The 27,360-nt window shown below is 36.6% G+C and overlaps 1 protein-coding gene across 7 annotated transcripts in view; it reads left to right on the top strand.

Annotated features, from left to right (window-relative positions):
- Positions 1-27,360, top strand: part of TTBK2 (tau tubulin kinase 2) — a 113,033-nt gene that overhangs the window by 78,579 nt on the left and 7,094 nt on the right. For 5 of the 7 annotated variants that reach the window (XM_075426036.1, XM_075426030.1, XM_075426033.1 and 2 more), the window contains 5 exons: positions 1,534-1,750; positions 3,103-3,314; positions 4,510-5,113; positions 10,293-10,541; positions 25,356-26,629. In XM_075426036.1, the coding sequence (XP_075282151.1) occupies positions 1,534-1,750; positions 3,103-3,314; positions 4,510-5,113; positions 10,293-10,541; positions 25,356-26,629 (2,556 nt within the window). The remainder of the gene's footprint in view (positions 1-1,533; positions 1,751-3,102; positions 3,315-4,509; positions 5,114-10,292; positions 10,542-25,355; positions 26,630-27,360) is intronic. The other 2 variants (XM_075426035.1, XM_075426034.1) reach the window with 1 other exon arrangement.

Below are 27,360 nucleotides of genomic sequence, written 5' to 3'. Positions count from 1 at the left end.
GCTACAGAGTCCCAAAGGGAAATTATCTCCATAACTCAGTTCCTTTCTGCAGGATGTTGAATAAATAGGGGTATGGAGGTTTGGGAACATTGGAAGTATTTCCCTTTTTAGGGTTCCTGTTTATACTATCCTGAAAGATCAGCACTGCAGTCCTAAATTTATAGCAATAAAAAGTAGTAACTCAGGAAATTGCATGTAAATATGCTAGTCCATCCTTTGCTGAAGTCATATTTTGTGAAACTGATACTGAGTTCAACTGCCTGGAAATAAACAGATTGTTTTCTGTAAGCTTGGATTAAAATGCTAGCTGCAATTTCCTTATAATTCTGAAAAACGAATGGATCTTTATAGGAAATTTGGAAATAGCTTTTGGTTGGGTTTAGAGTGATATTTAGTGTGGTCTTTGAGACCTTCCGTAATTAAGTAAGTTGGACGGAATGTGATGTTTAATAATACCCATACTCATCTCAGGGGACTGGAGAATGTAAGAGATGTTTATGGGTGAGATGGAAGACTTTGTGCCTGGTCTAGGCCTTGAGTAGCTCAACTGTTTGTCTAAGGATCATGAAGGTTGTGATGTGGGAGTTTTGACACTGTAGTGAGGCTGAAAAATGCCAGAATTTCATGTAGAATGTATTCATTTCCCAGTATTTCAAGGTAATGTAAAAAAGTGTTAAAATAAATGCCAGTCAAAACACTAACTGGTGTTAATATTACACAGGTGTATGGTGTGCACTATTGAACCCACTGAGGTTGACGGACATTTTGCATATGATTCAGTCCCATTATCACACTAAGCATCACACTGGAGTTACTGGTAGTCTTTGCTGCAGTTGACAATTTTGATGACTGTAAAGGAATGATTTTTAATTAACCTTCTGACCATTCACTTTTTAGGAATAGCATTGCTTCGGTTTCAGATACTGAACTAAGCCTTAGCCCTATTTAGCCCCAAGTCAATGAGACTACAGAACTTTAATTAAAATGTAATGTGTTGTTCATGTTATGCTTATTGATTGATTATCAATAATTGGACCAGAATAGCACTTTGGTAAGAATAGTGGTGAAAACTGCATTTAGTTTGCTGAGTGATCTCTCTTCCTCACAGAGTATGTTTTTTTATTCTACCAAATTTTGAGGAAAAGGAAACTATATTATGAAAGTTGCCATTAATTTTTTTGAATAGAAAAACATGTGTAGAAGAGTCAGGAGCGAAGTTGATCCTGGACATTATCTCTAACAAATTTTCTCAGAAGTTGCTTTGAAAGCATTCAAAAAAACAGCTTTTAAGTTATTATTTTTTTGTTTATACCTTTTGTTATATGCCTAAATTAAAGCAACATAAATTGTGAAAGCCAAGAAGTAGGGTTTTTTATGTTAGTTTTCTACAGAAGCATGTTTTTGCTTGTAATTTTTTGTTTGTTTGTTTCTTTTAATAGAGTAGCAAATAATTTAGAGTAGAAAATAATTTCAAGATTCATTAGAGTCTCAACATTTTTACCTTTCTGATTTTTTTTTTAACTACTTTTGTAGAATTGCCAATGCCACTCCTATCCCAGGAGATTTGCTGCGAGAAAACACAGATGAAGTGTTTCCTGATGAACAGCTCAGTGATGGAGATAATGGTATTCCAGTTGGTGTCTCACCAGAGAAACTGCCTGGATCCCCTGGGCATCAGCGTCCTCAGGAAAAAGACGTTTGGGAAGAAATGGATGCAAACAGAAACAAAATAAAACTAGGGATCTGTAAGGTACTTACAAATCTGCGTTGTGGAGACCATCTTTGAACAGTTTTCTGTCCTCGTAATGCACATAAGATATAATTAATAATGCAGTTGTACTAATATAGATCAGCCAGAATGGTCTAACAAAGAGCTAACACATTTTATTTGAGTGATTTATATACTGGAACAAGCAGGCAAGCTTTTGGGCCTTGTGTCACTTTGTCAGGTCTTTGTGATGAATAGCAGATTGCTGATAATTTGAGATTCTTTGTAGTTTACTCATGTTCTTCAGATGTTTTTTATTCTTGCTCACTGAATGAACCCAAAGCAAATTTTATGCATCTTGCATATGAAGAAGTTAGATACTATATTCAATAGAATATAAGAAAAACAGTTCAAAGTTCAATTGATGAATTGGCAGTGTGATTGGCATTCACTTGGTAATTCACTTGGTGTTTGTTGTCTCCATAAGATATGATACCTTTGAACTGATCGAACGAGGTTCATGGGCTAGTCTTTGGAAGAGCACGTTGCTTATTTTTGAAAGTGGTTCCTGTCTCCCTTGCTCACAATCACAGCATTTCATGCTTGGACACATGTAGCCCTATTTCTTGATACAAAAATGTTTTGAACATGAAAAGGGATCTGGTATTGAAATGTTCTTTAGCTAGGAGAGTCTAGTTTTGAGGCTGTTACATCTTGTTAACTAGAAAAAAGAGTATTGTGGGAAAGAATAAGGCATGGTGCCTATTTTCCAATGTGCTTATTTGTTTTTTACCAAAGAGGGAGAAAGGAGATAGTCCTGGTTTAAACAAAGGCAATTTCTATTAGCTATACCTGTTGAAACTAAGGATGATCATGATTTCCCAGCTCTAAATCATGTCCATGCAAGATGGAAGGCGGTTGGATTAAAACAGAGTTCTAAGTCACAGCAATATCTAGATTTAGTGTCTAACAGTGTTGTATGCTCCAGAGAATCATAAAGACAGCTTGGAAGCTAACTTCTGTTTAATAAGAGCACTTGACTGTAAAACAGACTGAACATGCTACCAAGTGCTGGGTTTCAGAATATTATTAAAGAAAATTTCAGAGATGGATGTGAAATATCAGAGTATATTTAAGTGTATTACTGAGTTTTCGAGACTCCTGTTCTCAGACCTACCCAGAACTAGTATATTGCTAGTATTTTGTCTGTTGTAGGTGTGTGCTGAAGGGCATATGTAAACTACCTCAACTATGGCATGAACTTAAGGACCATTCCAAACACAAATTGACTTATCACAGGCTAAAAACCTGGATGGTATTCACCATGTAGTACCTTGTCTTCCCCTGTTTTGCTGCTCCTAGTAGGTTATGTTTTTACTTTACTTTTTGCACAGGCTGCCACAGAGGAAGAAAACAGCCATGGGCCAGTGAATGGAATGCTTAATGCACCAAGTCTTGGTTCTCCGATCCGTGTTCGCTCAGAGACCACCCAGCTAGACAGAGATGTTCCACTGGTGCGAAAGTTACGTTCAATTCACAGCTTTGAACTGGAGAAGCGTCTGACGTTGGAGTCAAAGCCAGACACTGATAAATTTCTTGAGACCTGGTAAAGAAATTATTTTATTCTTATGCTTAGATCTGTCCAGGATATGTAGTTAAGATACCATCGTCTTCCCTCTGCCATGTGAAAACCAGGAATGGAGCAGCTGAGTTATGCTTAAGCAAGCCACAGGAAAGTATTTACTATGTTCATAATATTGCTTGATTAATGGATTTCACCACTTGGCAGCTTCTTAAAAAAAAAGATTAGTGCTAGTATACAGTTAAAGTCAGGCTTCCACACTTGAGAATTTTTTATTTCAAAACCTAGTGGTGTAACCCTGATGTTTATTACCTTTTTCTTCAGTGCGATACTCTTGACAGTCAGTACAACTCATCCTAATAAGAACGATGACATCAGATCCTTGATAGAGGTCACATGGGATTAGATTCTATGACATGAAAATGACAGTTTACAAGATGTGGAGTCACGAAGTAAAGTTAGAAATCTACCTGCATGCAGCAGGTTTAGCTATGCCCAAAGGTGTTGCACCAACATAAAAAAATCTTGATAGAAGACAGAGGTCTTAAAATGGAATTTGAAGGTAGAGACAGATGTATGAGAACTGATTCAATTAATTTTCCTATGTGTAGAAAGAATAAGAGGAGAAGGACACAGTGAAATCTGACTGAAAGGCAGAGGCTGATTGGGAAACAGTAGAAGACAGCTGAGATGTTGACAGTGGCAAAATCCTTGTAAATACATCATAGAGGGGTTAGGAATTTTAATTTGTTTGATGAAGCAAGTTATGCAAAGCATAAATAAGGAATAAGTCAAAACAATCAATAACCTTCTTGAAATCATCCACTAACTGCTGCTGGAGGCATCTGTTTCTTCTATTCTGCTTTGAGTCTCTGCTTTGTAGCATAAATTAAGTACAGTGCACATCTGGTGCTAGCCTCACCACTAACTTGGTATCCACTCACTATTATCCCTTCTGGTAATTACATTTACAATACAATATGATACATTACAATTACACTTACAATATGTGCAAATTTCTAAGACCATCCACCCATTTTTATTTGACATCAGAGTTATTTGTCTCAAATTGTGGATCTTTCAACCACTATAGATTGTTCTACAATACGACAATGAATTTTTATATAAATCTAGTTTTCCTCTACTGAAAAAACTCAAATGTAGCTTACATTATTTAGTTAATTTGTAACTAATTCAGTTATTAACTTCTTTTCTTAAGTTTGGAGAAGATGCAGAAAGACTTAAATGTTGCGGCAGAGACTCCTGTTGCTGCTGTTCCTCCTCTTTCTCAGAAAACACCCATTCCTGCTCCTGTTCCTGCCCGCATGGACCATGTTTGGCACTATGATGAAGAATATCTTCCAGATGCGTCAAAGCCTGTGTCAGCTGGTTCTCCAGAACATGTTGATGGGGTTATTAGCAATGGATTTGTAGCTGTCAACTTCAGTTCCTGCAGGCAGGAGGTTGACTCAAAAGAATGGGTGATAATAGATAAGGAACGGGACTTGCAGGACTTCAGGACAAATGAGGCTTTAGGGCACAAAACGACTGGAAGTCCCTCAGATGAAGAGCCGGAGGTGCTACAAGTTCTAGAGGAGTCCCCTCCAGAAGACCAGCCCAGACAGGGTAGCAAGGCAGGAAACAGTGTCCATGCCAAGAACCAAACCTCAGGGCTGGAGTTTGTTCTAACCATGGAGTGTCATCCTGCTGCTTCCGAACAGCTTACAGATAAATTGGAACTTCTGTCCGGAGCTGCTGGACAGCTTCTTGCAGCCACGCCTACAAGTCCTATGGAAGCTCAAGCAGAAGGAGCACTCACTCCGGTAAGAGAAATGGTCGCTGTTTTATTGAAGTTCTCTTTATTTGGAATTATATGATTAGATAGTAAGGGAAAATGCAGTGACTAAAATACAATAATGTAGCAGAAATTCCTAGTTTCAACAGATATGGGAGTTGTTCTTGAGGAATGATCTCCTATGTTCTGTTGTATGAGTGTTTACATTCTCCCGTGGAAGTGGCTATTAGTTCTGCAGGTATGATCCACACAACTGGCCTCAATTAAAGAAAATAAAATTTTTATATATATATAAAAGGTCCTTATGCAGTGATTCCTAATCAGTAAGAGATAGATATGCAAATATATATTGGTTAGATTTGCAATAAATAAACATAAAATTACAATGAATATGTAAAATAATGTGCTACAATGTTTCAAGTGTTTCAGGAATCGCTGAAATTAAAGAAACAGAGTTACTTGCTCTCACCGTCATTGCTGTAGTGTTTTCTTTTGGAATTCCTTTGTTTCTTCCTGTATCTTCTGGAATTTCTAATGGTTGTTATACAAACAACTTGTTGGCTTTTATAAATTGTTGCTACTTTTCATTTCCAAGATAATTTTCCAACTACTGCTTTGCTCCCAGAGTTTTCTCTTCATGAAGACAGATTACTTTGCTTCCATTGCATTCTCTTCTTTTTGTGTTTCTCCATCTTTTCTAAAGAATTCGCATTTGAACAGTTTCTGAACATTTACTTTTTTTCCTCCTCTGTCACTGATTCTAAACAATGACTGCTCTGGCTTTACTTAAGGAGAAAGTGAGATTAGTGGTTAAGTGATTGGGAATCAGCTCCTGGTTTTATTTCTCCCCTTTTCTCAGTAGATATTGTGTCATCTATGATATAAAGGACAATTATTTCAAGCTCCTTTGAGCCAGGAAACCTGGCTGTACTTCTCCCTCACTTACCACTACTTTTTGTGAAAGTTACAGCCAGCTCATTAGAAAAAGAAACTTGTCAACAACCATGCATGTATTATAAGGTGTGGAATATCCCTTAGGTGAAAATGAACTACTCGATGTAATTAACTATAGCTGTACAGTAGAATTTCAAATACACCTAGGTTCTCATGGGAAAATGCAAGATTGCATCTTTCACACAAGATTATATTTAGGTATCATAATTTCGGAATTATGTACTTTATAGAAGATTCATTTTGCATGATTCAACATACAGAACTGTGTTAAACAACAGAAAACTTTTTGAGATTTGGGTTGAAATATTAGTTGCATGAAAGTTTTTGATGGGTTAGAAACTTGTAAAGGTGAAAAATTAATTTAAATTGCTCAGTTGTTTTCAGTTGTTCATTTTTTTGTATTTTAACGTTAGTTTTAGTAAAACAGACAAGAAAGAGCAACACATAGTCCTGTACAAAATACTAATTATCAGGTGTCATTATCTTGTAAGCTATTAAAAAAAAGCTTGCAATTTTGTATGCAAATGCACTATCTCACTTTATACAAATTTGGCTCTTTTGGGGGAAATAGCTGTTTTACTTTAACCTGAGAGTAGAGTTGGTAGTATAAATATCATGTACTGCAGTGCAAATAATGGACAATATCTTTAGCTGGAAGCAAAGAAGCTTCTGAGCAGGGAGCAGAAATAGTTGCAGACAAGGTCAATTAATTATAAGACGTATTGGGAGAAATACCGATTGATGTAGACCCTGGTGTGAGATTATATTTGTCATGACCTCAAAAATGGGTGAAATGAGTATGGTTTATACTATCCTGGACGGGTAAATAGTGCTATGAGGGCAAGATGAATGGCAGGAAGGAACTTGCTGTTTTGGAGGTGAATCATGTGGAACTGAAAATATGAACTGAATTGGGAATAGAGAAAATAGAAATTATTTGTCTGATTTAGAAACTGGTAACAGAGTATGTCGATGCAGTGTGTCTGTTCCAACTGTGATGGCAATTTGTGGTAGTCTTCCATCTACTTCATTAGCCCTTGAAAGACAAACAAAGCCCAGGACAATACTTGGGAGTGAGTTGTTTTTTCTGTCCTTCGTTGATGGCATTCCACTTCATAAAAGATACTTAAATATTCGCTGAGGTGGGTGAACCTAGCTGTTCTTATAGGTGAGTGTCCTAGTCACTTCACAGGGAGACACAGTGTGTCTGTGTCTGTGTGTGTCTCTGTGTGTGTGTGTGTGTGTGTGTGTGTGTGTGTGTCTGTCTGTCTGTCTGTGTGTCTGTGTGTGTGTCTGTGTGTGTCTATGTCTGTGTGTGTCTGTGTGTGTGTCTGTGTTTGTGTGTGTGTGTCTGTGTGTGTGTGTGTGTCTCTGTGTGTGTGTGTGTGTTCATGTTCGTGTTCATACAGTAGTTTCATTAGAGAACTGGTTGATGTAGTCCTTTTCCTTCTTCCTCAAAGCATTTACCCACCCGAAACTGTTCTTTGAATGTGATCCTTGTTTGTAGATCAGATGTTCTTGTTCTTTAGTAATTTTATCTAGGTAGTGCCTTCCTGGCAATACAAATAATGGGCAAAGGGTCATATTTTACTTTTCTACTCATTTAACTATATTGCGCCAGTTACGAAGAGAGGCTTGGATCCAAAAATGTGAGTTTAGAACCATAAATCAAATGACTTAAGTGTTACTGAAAGAGGTTAAAAATAGATGTTGAAATTATAGTAGTATGATAGCTTCATATAATTTCTGAAACAGTTTACTTATGTCAAATGGCTTGAAACTCTAGGACATGTCAGCATTCATGGTCATCATGCTTATGAACATACCTCCCATATGGATTTCTAGTGACCTACTGCAGTATCACTTAGGAGAAAGTATGATGAATTATGTTCTTTGAGCTTTTTTTGATAGGTTTGTTAAATATGCAAGCAGTTACTTCAATGGTGAATGAATAAAACAGTTTTCCTGTTTTATGTATTTTTTTATTTTTCGTTTTTACTTTGACGATTCCTCTTTATTCTTTATTTCTTTCAGGGCTTTATTGCTCACTATTTAAGTAGCAAGTAGTAGAAAGGATGTTTTGGTATGAAAAACTAAAGGTTCATATACTCACCCATAATTTTATTTTCTTCTGAAGGAAAGAAACGGCTGGTTTGCAGTCCTTCCATTTGTAGATAAATGTTCTTCCTGAAATTATGTGTGTACATGGACTTCCTGTAATTGATGATATTATAATTTCTTACCTGTTTCACACAGCATCAGCATTCTAATAAGAATGTAATGTTGTACCAGTTCAGGAAGGAAACCTGAACTCAAAAAATAACAGAGAAAAATGTGGAAGTTATTTCCTTGGGGATGAGCAAGTTTCAGGCATAAAAAATTACAGCAAATTATGCTATCTATTATGAAAAAAAACCTGCAGGTAAGGGAGCTAATTTTCATGTTATCAGTCATGGTCTTCCAGTTGCAATACAGAATCTGTGTGCTACCAGCAAAAACCAGTTTGATCTGGGTCAGTTTCTGTTGAACTACTGAGAGCATGGTAGGGTATATATACTGATTTTATGCTTTCATAATGGCTTTATGATAACTTTGGCTGCAGGAGGACAGGCAGTACCTGATTTGCTGTAATATCTGTTGGTATGAAGTTAATATGTCAAAAGAATTTGAACTGATCTAGATTAATGGTGAATTTATACTGGAGCAGCACTTTGCATCACACAGCTGTAGTTTTCTTTTCCTTGATCTTGTACTAAGAACCTAAAGCAGGACTTGCTCTGTTGTTGAACCATGGCTTCATTAATTTACTGTGTTTGTACTGGATTGCAGTGATGTCCATACAGTGCATGCACAAAACTCTGCAACATATATTTGTCAAGCAGATGTCTCAGCAAAGAAATAATAATGGAGTTGAATTAATTGAATATGTAACAGCTAATTCCATTTTCGTCTTGAGTTTAAATTAAACAACAGTTTGCTCTGGTCACACTTGGCTGACAACCTAATATCATACATATATATGTGCGTAGTTATAGAAGAGGTTTGACTGTGTAAATCTATTTATTTTTATTATTTAGATATATTGCTGAAATTAGCATTTTGTGCATTGAGGTACTATTACATTTTATCAAAAACCTGCCTTTAAATTTCCTTTTTTTTCTAAGTTGTTTAATTTTTGTGTACCTTCTATCCTCAGTTGCTGGGAACCGAAGCTTTAGCATTGACACAATTGAAAATACCTTTTCCTTGGAAACCAAAATGCTTAATAGGTGCTTTCTGTTTACAGGGAATACAGGTTAGAATTGCAAATACATGGTAGGAAACAGAAAGTCACCTTCATGAAGCTTGCAACGAGTTTCCATATCTCTGCTCTTCATGGTTTTGTCTAAATTTACTTAGAACAAAGAATTGCAGACTGTATATAGCAATGTCATTTACAAGTATTTAGATCTGTCACCATCAGATATTTATTCAGGTCTTGCAAAGAAGAATCAGTTGATTTCAGAGTGGTATGTCAAAGCTATAGGTTTATTAGAATCATCAGTAACCAATTTGAAAATGTACTTTCTCTAAAATTATTAGTTTGGAACACTTTGACTTCACAGTTCCTGGTTTGGTTTTTTTTTCTTGCTCTTTTCTAAATGCTTGAGTGATGTAGTTCAAGATGAAGCAATTGTTCATGGATTCTGCAGATCAGTGTATCCTTCTAGTTCCATATTTGGGAACTTTCATCAAAATTGTTTAGTACTAATCTTACTGATTAATCCTGTCAGCTGTGGTTCTTAATATACGCTGCTATAGCCGTAGCTGTACAGTCACATTTGTAAAGCCTGTAATGGATCTGTATGCTAAAAATGTAGTCATCTTAGAAAACAATGCTGTTGCACGGGTGTGTTAAGCAGTTGCAAGGACCAGTCAACAATCAACTAGTTTGTGTATGCAATGTCCTTGGAACAGACTGTGTTGGTTTATTAAATTTGCCCTTGATTGTTACTGACTGACTGGCTGAAGGTAGGAGCCAGCTAAAGGAAAAGATGCTCCCTTTTGATTTTGATACTGGATTTTTAAAAATTGGTGGAAAATATGGAGATTAGACATAAGATACCTCTTAGATTTCCACTTTTTGGGCTGTGAGGGAGTTGTGAATATGGTCTTCTAAGAAAATGCATATAGGCAAGACATAAACAAGAATTACTAAAATATTGATTTTTTTTTTAAACCTTATTTTCTTCCCTGCCATGTTGTTCTCACAGCTCAACTCATCTCATATGCTGCATTTCTCCACTCCAAGAATTTCAAGTCCCATCCTCCGCACCATGAGCCCTATAGCCTATCTATCCATCCACCCGGACCCTCTGAAAGAGGCTGGTTTACCAAGGAGTCAATCAGCTGAGAGCCACTCCTCTTCCTCCCGCTCAACTGGTCATAGGCAGCTTCCTGTCATTCCCTGTGGCAGCAAGTTCCCCCCTGTCATTCGCGTCTCAAAAGCACAACTTCAGCAGGTGAATAAGCCTTGTCTTCATAAAAGTGACTGCACTGTAGCAGTCGTCTGCAAAGTTTAACATTTTCAGTTGCTCTGCACAGTGGGTTGTAGTCATACTGCTATACGCAACATCCTAAAAAATATTTTGAAAGATCAAGTTAGGGAATAAGAATGGATCTTGTTCAGGAATAGAGTCGGGAATACTCTATGAAGAAGATATATTGTCCCACTTAGAAGAGGTAAAATTAGAGAGAGGAATATTTAAAGAGTGGTTATTCAGGTTATGGTGTGGAACACCAAGCATCTCTGGATGTTCTGAAAGATAAATTCAGTTCCTCAGAGGGATTTTCACTTGAAAAAGGTAGGATTATAAAATCTAGAAAACAGATTTTTGCCTCTTTCAAAACTTAAGATTAAAATATCTTTTTCATGCGTTCCTGTAATCAGTACCAGGTGAATTTTGAATTGGGAACACATATTAAAAATTGGACTACCTTTAGATCCGTTTTTCTCATATTAAAGTAATTTAAGGTAGTCAAATTGCTACTTTGGGAATGAACAAGTAATGAATTGTTCCACTGCTTGCAGTATACAAAGCAAGAGGGGAATTATCACGGGTTATAGCTAATGGAAGAAGGGATTTTTCATAGTTTTGTATTCCCAGTTTCACTTCAGTATGAAAAAGGTGAAAGCCTAGAATCATAGTTTAAGTTAATCGTAATTTGTGTATTAGTCACAAAAATATTGAGATTTGCTAAGCAGCATGAGCTGGCATTGGCTGGTACAGCAGTATGACGTAGCATTAATGCATAAAACCGTAACATATCATCATCATTTTACCATTAATATTTCATTTGGATTATATTTTGTGTTGCCTTTTATTTCCAATGTATTTTTCAGTATAAATATTTCTATGTGAAAGATTTATTTTTTTTTCAGTGAAGCATGCACAGGAATATTCATACTAAAAGTAATCTGTCAACATTAGCTTCTTTCAAACTTCCATAGGGTCAGTGGTGAGTGATAACAAGGCAAAGTAGCTAGTTTCCTTATGTAAGCATTTTGTCTGTTAACTCAAAAAGCAGTGTGTTTTTCCTGCCACTCCTGCTGCTTCTTATCTGCGTATAGAAAAAATAGTTCTGCCCTCGATGTATGGAAACAGATGAACAGTACCTCCCAGATGTTCATTATTGGGAACTTGATGGGATACCAGAATACCGCATTCTTCATGATGACTGACATACTGACCAGGGAAAAGGACTTAGGAGAAATTAACTCATTAAAAGTTAAACTTCAGTATTTTTCAGGATTACTTTTTATCCCAGGATGCAAAATGACCTAATTTTTTTGCCTGTATATCTACGATTTAAATTTTCCAATCAGAATGTATTGCAGGTATAATTAGCAGACTGCTCACAGTACTCAAAGAAAGTAGGCTGGCACAGAGGGTCTTCTCTGGCTTCCTTTGTACCCAAAAAATGAATATAGCTGCAAAGTGATACACTTTCTTGTCATGTGAAAAAGAATTGGTATTGTGCCAGGTGCTGCTACTGAGTGGAGTGAGGATTATATGTAGCATTCTCAGCCTCTTCTTTCTTTTTACCTGGTAAGTCTATGACTGCTGTGTTCCTTTTTAAGTTGTGATTCTGAAAGTCCTGACTCTGTTGAGAATTTAACTTCCAGTTTTTCATTTGCTATGGAAACTACAAGCATGTGATTCTTTAGTTCATTCCAACAATGAAAGCCTCGTGTACTTTATGGTTCACTGAAGAACTGAAATACTTTTGCAAGTCCCTCGCTTTCCTACAGTGTAGTAATGTTAGGTAGTTAGTAAACGACCTAAGTAGTTAGTAAAAAGAAAAGTTAGTTCCAGCAGCATGAAAGATGAATATGCATGTTAATAACCAAAAGCTTTTCTCCAGTTAAATATTAAAAATAATTGTAATGTCATTCTATATTATTGTGCATAAATATTTGGTACTGAATATATTTTAATGTATTTCCTGCTTACAATTTAGTTCAGCTTTCAGAACTAGTGAATTGCAGAGGTCAGGGATCTGCGCTGCTGAGTTTAAATTCACATATCAAAAAATAGAAAATTATACATTTGTTCCTGAAATCAAGCAAAGGGATTTTCTTTCCTGATTGTTGATGAGTGAGGGTTCAGGAACTGTAAGCCACCTTCCTCTAGTTTGACATCAGATAGAGGAAGTAATGAAATTTCTGTATATTCTCTGCTCACTAATGCGGAGAGGGTATAGGATGTAGGTCTACCTTTATTTGTTCAATAAAGAGAACTCCTCTCTTTCCATACATGTATTGTGGAAGAGAATTGGAGTATTTTGCTTCAACTCTCCTTAGTTATTCAACTTGCAGAACAAAGAAAGACTCTGGCAGCATTAGAGCTGACAAAAACCAGAATGAATTCTTTGACTGTACTTGAATCAGAAGAGTGGGGCTAGAGTGCTGTTAGCATCCTTTCCTCTATAGCAAATCTTCTTGAAACATAACCTTTTTCTTTCTTTCTGTGAATTTTTCAGCCAGATAAGTTCTCTGAACTCTGCTCATAAGAGGACTGCATAGAGTGTTGTGTGAGGTCAATGGAAAAGGTGATGCGAGTGCAGCAACTACGGGCCAGGGCTGTGTATGAAGATATTGCTTAGGTAGACATTGTGCAAAATGTGTAACTGTGTCTTGAGAAACAGTCAAAATCAGTGACCTTAGATTTCGATCTCAGTGGTTTCTTAGCTCTAGTTCTTCAGTGAGATAGTGAACACCTCTTCCAGCCATGGCAGCCATCTAGAATACTTGTACGCTGCCTGCTATACAATAAGATTCAGCCCTTAACAAAGGTGGATTTTGTGTAATTCTGGCATATTTTCATTTTTTGATGTGCTCAATAAGATGCGTACAAGGGGGCTAATTTTATTTTAATTATTTTGTGGTTATTCATTGTGTTAGGGAAGGATAATCTGTGTCTCTCAGGTTAAGCAATCAGAATTAGTTAGCACTTGTATAAATATTTTCTTATGTCTTAATTTTCTCAAATTTCTACCTTACTGGAACATTTTAAAAATTATCCTATAGCTATATAGGTATATTATTAGTTACAAAATGCTCTGAAATCTTCCCACACAAGATGCTATGGAAATGCAAAGCATCGTATTCATATCCAAGATGAGAAATAATATACTGATCTGAGTTGAAAAATTTACCTTAATTTTTAAGCATCTCACTGGAATTCAGGGACCTATGGAACAATAAGGTAAGACTTCTTGACATGTTCAAGGGGAATTTAGAGAAAGAATGCATATCACTTATAATTGTCATTTTATTTTGGATGTTGTAGGTTTATGAGCCAGGAGTGCACGTAAATGTTGTAAATTTTGCTATTTTTTTATGAACTAATTTTTGGCATGTTTCACTAGCCTGCAATAGCAAGAGATGAACATTTGCATTGGTTTTCACATTTAACAATCTCTTTAGAACCACAAATAACCAAACAAAAACCTAAAGATGCTACTCTCCTGTTATAGTGTTCATTTAAAATTGTTTTAAATTTGTCAGTGGCATTAACTTCAAGTTGTCATGTGCATTAGGATTGCCTTAGAACTCAGCTAGTTGAAACTCTGATCTAGCATCGTACCTATCCATTAAAAATGTCAGGAATAGATATCTTTGTCCAAAATCCTCTTCAGAATTTCAGTTTCAAGACATTGTACATTGTCAGATAGACATGTCTATTAGGAAAAGAAGGAAAAGCTTTCCTCTGTTGAGTGAGTCTGTTGTTTTGTTTGTTTTTTACTGCTGCCATGGTTAAAGTTGGCTGTAGCAAAAAGGATTCTGATTTCAGGGTTTACAGCTTGTTCCCTGTGCTGATGGAAACTATATCAAGTCAGCATGAGGTTCAAGTTAGGCTTTTTCCCAAGAGGCTGCTAATATCATTTACAACATTAGGTTTAATCAAGGTAGAAATTTCAAAAAGTTAGTCCAGCTCATAGCTACTGGAACTGTTTCATACAGAGTAGATTTGATTTTCTGAAGTAGGGAGAATGTGCAGAAGTCATACCATCTCATTCATGACAGGGTAACTGTTAATAATTGTTAATTTTTCAGTAAATTTTAGCCTGAAAATTAAGTTGCTGTGATGTTACAGCCTTCACTTATCACCAATGAAAGCATTTGATAATGCTGATGACCAGATTCAAAGGCAAGCTCAGATTCAGAATTCTATTTTCAGTTGTTACTGTTAGGTTCTTGAAAGGCAATCGACATACAATCACTGCTACAGCATCACTATTTTCTTCACTAGTAAGTTTCTCGGGAGTATGTTAATTTTTCATACAGAACCGCATAGGATGAGCAATATCAGGAAGCAGTATTTCAGAAGAAAAAAGAGGATGTCTGGAAGATGTACATAAGCTCATGGGTTACTCCCATTCTTTTAAGCAACTGGATTTTATGTTGATAACAATGTTTCTTGAACAATTTTAATCTGCACACTCTTTAATGCAAACAAGTAAAACGTTTTATTTGTTGCTTTTATCCAAGTGACAGAGGCAATTGCTTGATACGTAGAAATCTAAATGCTGCCTCCCGGGCTTAGTAGGGTTTTTATCGGAAGGAGAGAAATTCTTCTGGCATACTTTTTTCACATCTGCTTTTGGCGTAAAGAAGAATTAAAAATTACGGCATGTTAGGTTAGCTTTTCTTTCAATGGAAATTTTCCAAGTTGTAAATTAAGGAATTAACAGTTGAGGACAAGCAGTCAGTATGAACGTCGTAATTTTTTTCAACTAGTGTGTTGCTTGTAGAGAACAGATCCATTTTTAGTGACATTCTTCTTCTGCAGATTTCTTTGTCAGAAGCAGCAGAAAAGTCGTAGTGAAGGTCAGGACAATAAATATTAACCTTGGTAATAGAGTCTGCATGCACTGATCGTGAAGGAAAAAACCCTGTAAAAAGTTACTTATAGTTTTAAATGCTCGTGTTTTCTGGAATTCACAGTACTTTTAAGATTCCCAATATTCATAACCAAATAGTTCATCTATTCTTGTCTGTCCTTGAAGTGGTCAATTTAAAAAAAAATCTTTTTAATGCCAATCTTATCCCAAACATATGAGATTTAGTACAATTTTCTAGCATCATAATTTCATTAGCATAGAAGAAGCAAAGATGTTTCAGGAAAGCTAAATGGTCTGTGGGATTTCTCATGGAGAGCTGATCAAATCTGGTGTCAACAATAGTTTCCATGATTACAATTAATACAGTAATCTTCTTGAAATATATAGGTAGTTACAGTTCAGAGCATAATGCCCAAGGACTGATTATTTTTCATGTAATTTAAGGTGTAATTTATCTAATTAATATAATAAATACTGTGTATACAATTGCAGATATTATCTATAATACCATGCATAAGATAATCTTTAATTAAAATATATTTCTCTCTTAAAATCTTTTGCCTGTTATCATTAAAATCACATATGATACTAGTCCAATTAGAATTACAAGGGGGAAAAAATTCTTTATTTGAGATTTATTAATTTATCAGCATCTTAGCATTTTCTCCTGGTTAGCTAGATCTGTCATATGGAAGGAAGCAAGAACTCTTAAAAATAGGGAAACCACCAAAACTAGGACAAGCGCTAAGTGGAGGTCGCTAATATTTCTAAGCTAGCACTATATAATTTTTGAAAACTGGTTCAGTTTCCAAGTATTATTCAAATTCCTAGTATGTGGCAATTCTACACTATTGCTCTACATGAACCACAGGTAGGTGTGTTTACTTACTACCTAGCTACTAATGTATAGCTGCTCTGGCTACTTTCAGGCAGCTTCTAAACACAGAACATGATATATGTAGAGAGCTCACAAATTGGCTAAAGTGACGCTACTTTATTGGTATATCTAATCTTAATAATACCAGGCCAGCAACCAAAACAGGATCAGAATAAACTGATAGTGCCCTTCTAAGTATTTTTAAGGAGCTTAAATACCTAACTGGCAACATGTATTATACTGTAGATCACTTGAGTACTTGGATGTAATCAGCTGTTATAACTACTTCATGGAGCTGTGCTTGACATTTATCATCACTCCTGTTCACAGAGGCAAAACTATGTAACGTAACAGGCTGCCAAATTTTTAGGTATTTTGTTTTTAACAGAGAAGCTGGATTCTAATCGCATCTTTGGGTCTGCAAACTTTGCAACTAGAAAACCTTATGTGCAGAAGAGAGAATATGTAAAAAAACATTGTAAGAAAAGAGAAGGACCATTGGTATAGATAAGACTTCTGCTCTAGGTCTGTATTCTCTAAAGGATACCTTTTAAGCATGCTTATAAGCAAACTGAAATCAGCTAGTTCTTTATGTGAACTGCAACTACTGTTGGTGGTAGCGCACTGGGCATGAGAACCCCTAATGCTTTGAATCAAATCCTGACAATTCTGAGGAGAGATTTTTAAGAAAATATTAATCTGGATTTCAAGTTTGAAAATGAAATTTTACATGCACAGTAATTTTAATCCTGCTGAAATAAGAATTTGTACTAAAATTATACTTGCATGGTTTCATCAGTTCTTCTGGTATGTTTCAGTCATCCATGGAAATTTTGGTGTTCATTGATTCTCTCCCTTCTGAGCTTAACACAGCTGTGGGCAACGTGTGCCAATCTTGTAACTGGATAGAACTGGATTTAATTTATTACAATATACAAATGAGTGGATTCACAGTCTGACTGGAGTATTGGAAGTCAGGAAGGCTCTTAATTTTGTTTTGTTTTGTTTTTTAATGTGTTGTTGGAGCTTTTTTTAAGAGTGTTGCTGTTTGAATATGAAACATACTTTCACCTTTACAAAAACTCAAAAATATAGTGTAAATAGCAAAGCTGAAGCATAAGTATAGCACAGCAATAACCTAGAATTAGACAGTGCCTCACGGGAATCAGATACAAACAGAAGAAATCAACATATTTGAAATCTGTACATGGGAATTAAGGTAAATCTTATGTGTGAATTACCTGATACTTTGTGGTGACCCTTTATTGGAATTGATATATTGGAGAGGAATACTCAGAATAATCTAAACAGGAGTAGCCAGACCCCGCTGCTATTACACATAAAAGCAGTTTTTTTGTGATTGAGAGTCTCTGTGTGTGTCTTTTTTCATGACAGACTGTTTACTTGGATTGAATTTGAGTTTAGATTAGAGCATTTCAAATTAATTTTTCATAGGAGATACTGTGTTTGAAAAAAAAGTACTGGTCCTTAATAACAAGGTGTAATGTGACTTCGAAAATGAGAGCTCAGGGTTTTCCTGAGGAAGTATTAGCCTGTGTTTTTATTGTTTCTGAAAACTGCAGGTATTATTTCTGTGGGGACACATATATTAATACAAAGCTTAGCTTCAAAAAGATCATTCAAAAAATAGTAAAAATTGTTTCTATAGTAAGAAAAACATCATAAGACATTTCTCACAGCTAGCTGCTGAAACAAAGTGAGGTTTGCTTAAAGATGCTTACATCATTTTTAGCTATGATAATAATAGCTGTGAAAATATTTTAGCTGCATTTTATATACCAAAAGTGGTTGCACCATTAATTTAAAAATAAATGTCACTTTGTATTTAATCCGTTCTCTGTTAGAGGAGGAACCTTCTAATTTGTAGTGTTTTATTTTGCTTCGTAACTAATTAACATCCTATTGAGGACTGCTAGATGTTTTATAAAATCCAGATTTAGAAAATGCTGTATTGTGCTACTTAAAGCGTGATATGGACTCACTGGCTTTGTTACTAAAACCACAATCCTCATGGAATCAGTAGTTTCCAATTTTCCAGAAGAAAAAGTCTCCAAGTGGCCAAGCTTCTGAAAAATTCTTAATGTCTAGATCTTTTGTGACTTTAGAAACTAACCATAGTCAGGTAGGAATTCAGTTTCTGTAAAGAAGGAAATAATAGCATGAGATGAAAGGTGAAATAGGCTTCAGTTGCCATCTTTTCACGTCTCTGAACTGTGCGTTAAGGCAAGTTCATGCTTTCTTTGTTAGAAAGAGACTGTCTCTGGGGAACTCAGGGAAAATGTTACAATCTCAGCCCATTTTTTATAGGAGTATATGACAGGAGTACTGTGTGAGTGTTACGAAGTAAGAGTCTGTAAGCACTGCTGCTTCCCAGTTCTCCAACAATATAAGTAGATTTCAGTAATATTCTTCAATTGGTTTATGCGTTATATAGTCATGTTGCCAAACTAATTAGCCACTTATTGCAATGACAGTCATTCTCTAAAAGCAATTAAAGATATTGCATTTAGAGCAATTAATATTTGCCCTATTGGATGTTTGAGGATACGGGTTTATGTTAGAACAAAAAAATCTTCCTTTACCTGGTAAATGGTGTAGGAATAATTGAAAAGGGAAGATACTTAAAGAATACTGAAATTAAGCCATGATTAGTAAGCCTTAAAGAAAGACTATGCACACTATGTTCTTTATCCTCAAAAGACACCTGTCACATTAGAGAAATGAAAACACAGTTGTCTTGTACATTTGCAGCTCTGCATCTGTATTCCATCCTCTTCCCATTTCTCGCAACCTCCATATAAATCGATACAAAAATTAGCATTATAGAATAGCAGAAAAGATATCTCTGAAGAGCTGTGGAGGGCAGCATGCTCCTCTTTTCAGATAGGTATAAGTAAGCCTTCAAATGTTACTGCTCTTTAGTTTAGGGTTAGTGCCTGTCGTGTGGATTTTTAACAACAGAAAGTAGTATCCTGGGGACTACCAGTTCCTGCAAATGCCTGCAGTGCTTGTAGTACCATATATATGGGACTGTTGAAAGGGATTCAGTATCAAAACTTACAATCATCTCTGGTCTTATGTTCCATAACAGAATGAATTACAGACATATATTTCTCCTGTTTACCCCAATATTAGTTTATCTGTAGAAATAGCCAATGTAGTTTAGTAAATCCATAATTCATTATTTTTAACTTTTTCCCTGCCGTGAATTTAATCTGGGAAGGGAATGTAAGGGATACAAAGGATTAGACTGTAAAAAGTCAGTAGGAATAATAGCAGTAGGTAGGGTGCATTTTGAAAAGCAGGAGACCTGTTCTGAACAGTAAGCTAGGTGAGTTGTCTACAGAGATGTAAGCAGAGCAGTGGTTTGTTCGAATGACACCAGCAGTAAATTAAGGACAGTGGGCTAACATACCCTTTATGCTTTCATACAAACTGCAGTTCAGATTTCTTTGCAGAGGCATACAGTTATGCAAGGAAATAGAAATAAAGTGATTAAAGAAAAACTCATGAAGTAAAGAGTAAGCTGGTGAACTGGAAAGATTCAGGAAGGTTGTCTGGTATTGCAGAAGTTGCAGACTCATACTAACATTGGTCATATTCCTGGTAAGCAATAGAGCTAATGACAGATGAAAAAGAGAAGCAGGGAAAAGAGAAAAGATACATAAGGTTTGTTCTCAGAGATATACAAACTTTACTAAGGTAGGAAAGATGTTCTGAAGAGTAAACTGATTAGGTAAAGTGCCTTCAGAATGCCAGGTAATATGATAGCGGCTTATTAATGTGAGAAGTTACAAATAATGACAGGATTAGCTGAGCTACAGATTTGTACACCATGTTTCTAAGAGGCCTGAAGTCCTGACAGTACTTGCCGTGCTTGCAGAAGTAGCAGATAGCGTGAGGGGATGGAAGAAGCTATTGCTGAGAGGTCAGATGTTTACCTACTGGTATTGTACAATAATCCATATTCACATCTTTAGATCTTTCAGACTTAGCAACTTTGCAGACCAAAATGCAGTATTTCACTCCTCTGCAATCTGCTGTATGCGTTCACAGAGGATTTCATCCAATCATATCACTTGCTATTGCAGCCTGTCAAAGGTTTAAAGGGAGGAAAGTTCATCAGATGTCATAAAGGCTGTCCAAGAGATATTTATGTTGTTGTTGTTTTGTTCTTTTTCCTTCTTAACATCCCACTCACCATCTTGTAAAGTTTCTTGAAGAAAATGCAGTCTAATTTCTTGTCTCAGCCAAGTGCTAATTTGAGAAATCAGAAAGGAATTAAGAAATTAATTAGGGATGGCCAAAGGATTCAAGACCGTGGTGGTAGCAATTTCATTCAAATATTTCGGAGTGAAAGGAGAACCTCAAATTCATTGTTCCATATATTGTCACAGCCATTTTCAGTAATCTCCTGTATCACATAACTTCCGTTGAAGTATGGGAATTGCGATAATCGGGTAGATAGTGTTATAAACTGATTATCATACTGAGCGGAGAGGCAGCATTTCAAATTCTATTCCCCACATTTTTCTTCTTAGTTGAATTGCCCACATCACATTGTAATCTTTGTTCCTCAGGTTCGGTGTTTTACAAAATTGACATGAATAGCCATAGAAATCTCATAGGATTAGGTTTTAATTAGTGGCAGAAGAAAAGAAAGTATGAGAATTATTTACGATTATGATGGGGTTTTTTTAATGTTACATATGAGGCTATGTATTGTTTGGTTTGTAACTAGATATGTATTGAACGGCCTTGAGATTTCTGTCTCCCTGAATTAGACCAAGTGACAATTTAAATTGGTGTATTTTGCACATTTCAAGATGAGCCCTCCTCAGACTCCTTGATTATGACTTCTGTCTTGCAAGGTTTCATAAACAAGAGAGTGAGAAGACCCTTTATGGGATAATTAAGGCTACAGGATTATATATACTTAATTTTTTTTAATTGTTTTAGGGGTTTCAAAACTTCCTCTGGGCTTTTTACTTAGAATCCTGCATAGTGTGAATCGTGAATTTATCTGTAGTGGCTGGCCTTGTAAAGAAGCTGATGCTTTACCCCCCGAAAAACTTAGAAGGATTATGCTTACAAGGATTGTCTACAAGTTTCTTCCATTTCTTCAATAATTGATTGTTACATCCGAGTTCTTCCGAATGAAAGCACTTGTATCCCTGCCCATGGCAGGGGGGTTGGAACTAGATGATCTTTAAGGTCCCTGATTTTATGATTTAACAGGGTTCAATTCTATATGAGTTCTGTTTTCTCATACACATTCCCAGTTTTTTAAAAAACTGGTCTTCCTCTTTTGCTTTTTTATTAAAGCTGCACCTGGAATTTTGGCAACCCTTGCATGAAAGCCACTTCTGCACGATTACCCATTTAAATTTCTTGCACGTATAGGTGAAATGTCAAGCCTGAGGGGGATATAATTTAATTCTTGTGCTTTAAGATGTCTAATAATAGGTTTATTGACCATCTGAGAAAACAAACTTTTGTTTGTTAGGGAACACAAATCAAGGAAGTGATGTGTGTGTTCAAAAAGCCATTTCTGAAACTGAACTACTCAGTAGTACTGACTCTTTTGATACTTAGTCATCCAGTATCCTTTTCTTTCCTAAACAGCTCCTGCCTGTTCTGTTGTAGGTTGTTCAATGAGCTTACTCTTCTGTTTCTTGGGTGTAAGTGTTAAATCTGGGTTGGCCAAGATAGACCTGAAAGACTAGGAAATTCTGTCTCCAGACATGGCAAAGGATATGAAGTCTGTTGAAAAATCTGGATAAATTTCAGATCAGAGCTGATTTCATGTAACAAAGAATTCATATATGAGACAGAAGTCACAAGGAAAATACAGTTTCCATGTAAATATATTTGAACAAGGGAGGCTTTAAATGCAATTGCAGCCCTTCAGGAAATGTACCAAGATGACAAATATCCTCCTAAAAGCAAATAACTAAGGTTGTCTTACCTCTGAAAATTGAGAGGACACCAGAACCATTCTATTCTAAGGAAAGCCATCCTTCTTCAGATATGTGGAAGACAACTCTGGTTTTTTGATTCCTGGGTTATTTGAATTAGCAACCAGTCTAGTTCATCATGTGAAAAGTTCAGAAAAGGAAATATTTTACCAGTTTTCTTTACTTTGGAGATGCTGTCTGCAGCCCTGCAGCACAAGGTTTTGAAAGAAGCTGGAGACGGAACTGAGTGCACAGCACATGCCCAAGTGATCTCTCCAAAATCTGAAGATACTATTTCAAGGACAATATTGCGTTAAAATTTCCTGAACCCACTTTTACCCAGATTGTAGTTGAGAATTTCTAAGAGATCTGATGATTTTTGTGTGATAGGCCAAAATATGTTCCTCTGTCATATGAAAGCAGTGTATGATACCTGGAGATATGTTGCCCTCAAGCAACATCCTAGAGATGTATGGAAACCTATGGAATAGCTGCCCTGTTTCCTAGACCTTTTTTCTTATTTTTTTCTCCAGTTTTATCCCTATTCCTTTCTGTTCAGAGCTCTTGCTAAACTATTTTTTTTTAACACTCAAGAATTAGGCACTAATTGACCTAATAATGGAAAACTGCTTTTTAAAAATATTCTGTTATTTCCTCTGTTCTTTCTGTAGCTGAACTAATGTACTTGGATTCTCTCATGAGAAAGCTTTTGAAGTAAGAAAGACTTCTCTAACTCAAAAGGGAAGTTCTTTCGTTTTCAGAGGAAAGAACCCAGACTGAGAGTGAGAGGAGATGAGGAGGACTGTTTTGCAGAAACTAAGTAACTTCAGTTTGTTTCCTAATACACCATTGTAATTCAGCAGACATGAAGGGACTGTATGGGCCCAAACCTGAAAAACATTATCAGGGAGACAAAAAGTAGCTTCTTGCTGCAGGTCTCTGGTTGGGTTGGTTTGGTTTGGTTTGGTGTGTCCTCCCCCATTTCAGTAAATCTCAACTTGGGGAAGATGCTACAGACAGCTTAGGTCTGCTTGGGAAAACAAGAGTTCAATTATCTTACGTTTCTGTTCTTTCATTCCCCCCCGGGTGAAAAATACCACTTTCTATAGCCTAACAGCTAATGCTACTTATAAAAATTATAAGAAAATATTTTTCTCCAAATTTTATTCCAAATTTCTCAAAATTATGACTCCCCATTTTTAGGTTAAGGTCCAAAAACTGCATTAGATAAATTAGAGAGGTTCAGAATAGATTTTATAGTATAGAAATAATTTAACATAAATAATTGTCCTCTCTTTAATTCAGCTTTATGCCTGTGATTTGTATTTGATGTCTTGTTCTAGTGAACTGTTTATAATACGAGTTGAATGTCTGTGTTTCATGGAGGTAAATGTGCACCCATAATGATGGAAATTTCATTATACAGGACTATGAAGAAAACGCAAAAAAAAAAATCAGCAAGAATTTAAATGAAGTTATTACGCTTTCGTGGGAACTCTGAGTATATCTCCTGCACTGTCAGTTCCCATTTCTTATTTTGGAGAGTTGTTCTGCATTTGTAAAGTTTGAGTATACAGCATAAACTGTTATGGGTCCTGACAGATGAGATTGGTTTCTACCACCAGATAGTACCAATGGACTAGCTCTTGCTAAAGCCCATTAAGCTCAGCAGCATGTATAATTTCTGCAGCAAGGTCAAGTGAAATCTGTCTTGTAACAGAGCAGAATCTTGGCAACACTGGAAATAGGCTACTGCTAGTTGTCTCTTCCACCATCAGTGCATCAAGCAAGTCTATGTCCAAACCTAGACTCCAGCCTTCCACTTTCTGTAGAGTATTACAAACTCAAACTGTGTCAGATTCATGAGGCTAAAGAATACAAGGAAGAAAGGAGCTGAGCTCTCTGTCCATGTAGAGAAAAATGTAAGGATAGCCCCTTGATTTTTTTACTGTTTATACCAATCCGGTATGTATAAGCCAGAATCTAGGAATCCTCTTCACATGACAGTGTGTTCCTCCCTTGGCCATAGAGGTAAAACTCCTCTCACTTTTGCATCTGCTCTCTCACCCTCTGACCTCCTGATTCTTGCATTTCTGTCCGTACAGTGGCCTGACTTCAAGGGGGAAGGAGAGGAGCAACTCCGTTCTGGTTTTGTTCATGCTTGATGGGAACTGGGGGAAGCGGGCTTGTGTCCCTTGGGTGGGGAGAGACCTGAATGCAGGTTTCCCAATTCCTGGACATGTGCTCTAACAATTAAGCTACGTACTAGAGGCAGCCACTCATCATAACCAACTGTTTTTCAAAGGCACTCTGACTCAATACTATATATAGGTTTTAGGAGTGCTTTAAGCATATTTATTGGATTAGACCTCTTGGGGGATTTAGATGTGTGAATATTTAGTTTATGAATCTCCTAATGACCTTAGGTAAGGAGATGTCCTAACCAGGTTGCTTAGTTAAAATGAGGCATAAGCATCTAGAGGAAAAGTAATAGCTAAAATTTGGGTACTCGGGAAAGTTTTTCTGGACAAAAATGTACGCATTGTGGGCATGGATGTATTCAATTAGGTAAATAAAGGGGGGGTTTATTAATTGTTTTGTTAACAAAATATCTAAATTCTGCCTAAATTCAAATTTAAATCCATTCCTGAATCTGGACCTCACTGTGTTGTCTTCTGTACTTGTCTAAAAATATTGTTGTGTACTTGTTTAAGATTTTACGTTTATATACAACTTATTCTAAGAGTATTCAAACTAGTGTACAATAAATAAAAAGCCTACCTGTTAGGCTGGATCTCATTTCCAGGAGGTTTACTTGGTAACTGCAACAGTTTTCACTGAGATTTTGTTTGTTTTTACCTGTTACACATTTCTGTCTTGGCATGATAAAGTATTTTTCTTCTAATTATCTAGATGTAAATTGTGAAGTTAGGTATTATTTGAACATAGTGATTCATAGGAATCATTATATAACGTATCTTGAAGACATGGAATCAAAAACACTATTTAAAGAATGTTATCTGTATAACATTTCTGAGCTTCTCACCTTTTCCTTCTCTAATTTTCCAATGCAGATAACGATACCCAGACCTTCAGTGGCATCCACACAGTCTGCTTCAGAAAGTTTTCATTATGGCCACCAGCTGGAGAAAAGAGAGCAGGATGTTCAGTCTATGGAACACACCGGGGAACTTTTCTCTCCAAAGGAAAATTTGCCAGGTTTGGTTGTGACAGAAGACGCACTTCCAGCTAGTGCCAGCAGACCAGATTTAGTACTTAATATCAGCCAAGAGGTGCTTGACAGGGAAGGACTTGTCAAAGAATGTGTCAGCTTCCTAGAGTCTGGCCAAAAGGATCTACCTGAACAACACAGTGGGACGCAGAAAGAGAAAGAAGTTGAAATTGTTCCCATAGAAGAGGCTGAGGAAGAAAGACTTCCAGTGGTTTCTGATGACGCCATTGAAATGCTAAGCAAAGAACAGAATTCTTCTTTGCCAGGAAACTCAAAATCTGCAGAGGAAGAACCTCTAACAAATACTGAAGCTGCTGAAGAATCAAAGCCAAGGCCTGTCTGTCTGGTGCCAAATCAAGATGAGGTTCTGAAGTCGATAGCACATAAAACGTCAGAATTTTCTCCCTCAAGACTTACCAAACCACATGTTAATAGACAGGCAAGCAAAATGGCACCAGTTCAGGAAAATGGGTTTCATTCTAATAAGGAAGAAGTCCATATCCAAGACTTGAAATGCCACCAAGTGGCCCTTACTACTTTTTTGCACCAGGAGGACAAAAGAGAGAAAAATGCTCCCAGAAATGGAGAGCTATTCCACTGCATTTCAGAAAATGAGAATTCTCATCGATCTAAGAAGGACTTAGTTAAATCGCCTTTTGTATTCAGGCAGAGCCGAATCCCAGTTTTAGCACAAGAGATAGACTCAACGTCAGAGTCCTCTTCTCCCGTTTCAGCAAAGGAAAAGCTTCTTCTAAAAAAGGCCCATCAGACAGACTTGGTCAGGCTACTTATGGAAAAGAGACAGCTCAAATCTTTCCTTGGTGACCTCTCAAGTGCCTCTGATAAGTCACTGGAGGAAAAAATGGCTCCTGCTCCAGTACCGGTTTCTGAGGACGATGTCTTATCCTCATTTTCTAGATTGACACTGGACTCTCATTTCAGCAAGCAGACGGAAGATAGCTCTGTATCTCCAAGCAGCCCTCAGTCCAGAAGAAGCAAGATTCCAAGGCCAGTGTCCTGGGCAACCACTGATCAAGTCACCAGTTCAAGTTCAGCTCGGTTCTTTCCTCGGCCACCACCAGGAAAACCGCCTACTAGACCTGGGGTAGAAGCTAGGTAATGCAAAGAAAACAGAAATAAGTTTTCAGGTTGAAAATGGATTTGAGCTAGACTGCAGTTACCATGCAATATGTAATCCTGTAGAAGTTCCATCCTTTAACTAATTTTTAAAAAATGCTGGGCTTCAGTTCTCTGAGAGAACTTACATTGTTGGAGAATGAATGAGGAGAGTCTGTTACACAAGAATGAGCCTGCTTCACCATTGAACCTTATACATGAATAGATGCGTATTCAATATTTTGAAACCTGTCAATCTATAACTAAATCTTTACACTTTTTTTTTAAAGTGGGATCACTTTTCCGGAACTGTTCATTATTCACAAACCCAGAGAAATCAATAGGATCTGTCATATCCAGCCCCTTTGAAAATTAAACTGTACTTATTGTAGCCATTTCAAATATTTGGGTTTGGAGATTCCAGCCATCAGTACTGAGTAAGTTAGCTACGCTCAGGTCATGGCTAAGTTAAAACAACTAATTAAAGGAGGGCAGAGTGAATTCTAGAAGCCTCCCCTTTGCCAGTTCTGTATGCAGACAACCATGATCTAGTTTCTTCAGTGTCTACGTTACCAGGATAAGGAGAATTTTGATACAGTAGTGTGAAATCCTCTGAAGGAAGTTGTGGTGTGCCTTGTCATCCCTTCAAATTGTGTGTAGGAGTATATTGATGGTGGGAGGGAATGGATGTGCCCCTCTGAAACAGAGGCGATAAGCACTGCTCTTCAGTG

The sequence above is a fragment of the Opisthocomus hoazin genome, chromosome 7 (genome assembly GCF_030867145.1).
Source record: "Opisthocomus hoazin isolate bOpiHoa1 chromosome 7, bOpiHoa1.hap1, whole genome shotgun sequence".
In the NCBI taxonomy this organism is placed as follows: Eukaryota; Metazoa; Chordata; class Aves; order Opisthocomiformes; family Opisthocomidae; genus Opisthocomus; species Opisthocomus hoazin.
Note: the sequence above shows the minus strand (reverse complement) of the source record. Positions and strands in the feature narration are given on the sequence as shown.